This window comes from Nothoprocta perdicaria, unplaced genomic scaffold (genome assembly GCF_003342845.1).
Source record: "Nothoprocta perdicaria isolate Ctin4 unplaced genomic scaffold, notPer1 scaffold_509, whole genome shotgun sequence".
Lineage (NCBI taxonomy): Eukaryota > Metazoa > Chordata > Aves > Tinamiformes > Tinamidae > Nothoprocta > Nothoprocta perdicaria.
In genome coordinates, this window is record NW_020455765.1 from 69,418 (window position 1) to 71,482 (window position 2,065).

At 53.6% G+C, this 2,065-nt stretch overlaps 1 protein-coding gene across 1 annotated transcript in view; it reads left to right on the forward strand.

The window, feature by feature from the left end:
- The window catches only part of LOC112954781 (fasciculation and elongation protein zeta-1-like), a 13,125-nt gene extending 11,868 nt beyond the window's left edge, over positions 1 to 1,257 (forward strand). Inside the window, exons 7-8 of the mRNA XM_026048034.1 lie at positions 547 to 612; positions 1,164 to 1,257. Coding sequence (XP_025903819.1) covers positions 547 to 612; positions 1,164 to 1,180 — 83 coding nt within the window. The 3' untranslated portion in view covers positions 1,181 to 1,257. The remainder of the gene's footprint in view (positions 1 to 546; positions 613 to 1,163) is intronic.
- The last annotated feature ends 808 nt before the right edge of the window (positions 1,258 to 2,065 follow it).

A 2,065-nucleotide genomic window follows, 5' to 3' on the forward strand; every position in this document is an offset into this window, starting at 1 on the left:
TGCAGCATGGCCAGTTTTGGGGTGCAATCTCCCGTTTTGCATCACTGCAGCATGGCCAGTTTTGGGGTGCAATCTCCCATTTTGCATCACTGCAGCATGGCCAGTTTTGGGGTACAATCTCCCGATTTGCATCACTGCAGCACAGCCAGTTTTGGGGTGCAATCTCCCATTTTGCATCACTGCAGCACGGCCAATTTAGAGCAAAACCGCTCATTTTGCATCATTGCAGCGTGGCTATTTTGGGGGAGGAAGCACCCACTTTGCAGCACCCTTTGGGGTGCAGCCACCCCTTTTGCATCCCAGCAGCAAGCTTCACTTGGTGCAACGTGATGCACCGCTCTGCATGGCTGCAGCACAGTGTTTTGGGGAGAAAAACCTCCCTTTTTTTTCGGGACAACCCCTGCAGTTTTGCAAACAGCGGCACGGCCACAGATTTAAGGGGCAAAGCAGCGCATTTTGCATGGAAAACCGGGGAGGGAAGGGCGTTTTGGAAGGGGCAGGGGCTGGATTGCAACCCAACTCATAGCCCCCCGTCCCCCTTTCCAGTCCTCTTCGCCATGAAGGAGGGCAACGAGAAGGTGCCCACCCTGCTGACCGACTACATCCTCAAAGGTAACCATGGGGGGGTCCTTGGGAGCCCCCCGCGGCCTCCTTTGGGGGGGGTTCCTGCACATTTTGGGCCTCCCCATTGCTGTATCTGTCATGCACCCCGTTGCACCCTCGTCTTTGCACCCTCACGCATCCCCTGGGCATTGCTCCTGCATCGCTCCCTCATGCAACCCACCCCGTGCATCGTTTTTGCACGCTCGTGCATCACCCCTGCGTTCTTCTCGCACCGTCGGTGCATCCTCACCGCTGCTGCGTGCAAACCCCGTGCCCAATCATGCATCCCCCTTGCATTTTCCCTAGCATCCCTTTTGCATCCCGCTTGTGCATCATTTTTACATGCTCGTGCATGCATTTTTCCTTGCATTTTTTTTTGCACGCTCATGCATTCCCCGTGCATTTTTTTTTGCATCATTCCTGCACTTTTGGGGCCTTTGCATGCTCGTGCATTCCCCGCGCATCATTCCTGCCCCTTCCTCACATCCCAGCTGGATCCTCCCTGCACTGGATCCTCCCTTTGTCCCCTCTTGTCCCTTGTGACCCTCTCTCTCTTGCAGTTCTCTGCCCAACCTGACGCGGCGCCACCGAAAACGGGGCCAAATCCGAGGAAAACGGGTCCCTGCCCGACGTCCCCTTCCTCTCCCTCCTCTTCCTCGCCCCCCCACCTTGCACTGCCGGGAAAGGAGAAATAAATTAATTGGTTTCATTAATTAACACCCGCCCCCAGCTCCCGCCTCATCCTCCGCTCGCGGTTGCAGCGCTGCGAGAAAAAAAGAGCCACAAATGCAAAAGGAAAAGGGAAATATCCCCAAAATTTCCGAAATAGGGAGAAATTGCACCGTTTTTTTGCAGCTTGTGTCTTCCTCAGGCTGCTTTTTAGGGGCTCGTGCATTTTTGGGGGAGAAAATGCCCCTTTCTGGGGTTGCAGCTGTCATTTTGGGGGGGAACTGCAAGTTTTGGCAGTGGCGGTGCTCATTTTGGGGAGAATTGCTGCTTTTGGGGGGAAATTGCCCTTTTTGAGGGTTTGCATCATTTAGGACTCTTGCTCATGTTGGGGGGGCCAACACTTGCTCATTTTGGGGGAGCGCGGCTCATTTTGGGCCAGGAATTGTGCTTTTTGGGGCTCCATCTCATTTGGGGAGAGAATCGTGCATTTTGGGGCCATGTGCCTCCTTTTGGGGGCAGAACCGTGCATTTCTTTTGCACCCCATCATTTTAAGGGGAAATCACGCATTTTGGGGTCCCAGTGCTCATTCTTTGTGGAAACTTGCTCATTTTGGGCCCTCGTCTCTCGTTTCAGGGGGCATTTTTAATACCCCATCATTTTGGGGGAAAATTGTCCATTTTTGGGGCTCCATCATCACTCATTTTGGGGCAGAACCATGTACTTTTGAACCCCATCACTCATTTGGGGAGAAGATCATGCTTTTGGGGTCCGTTTTGCTTATTTTGGGGGGAG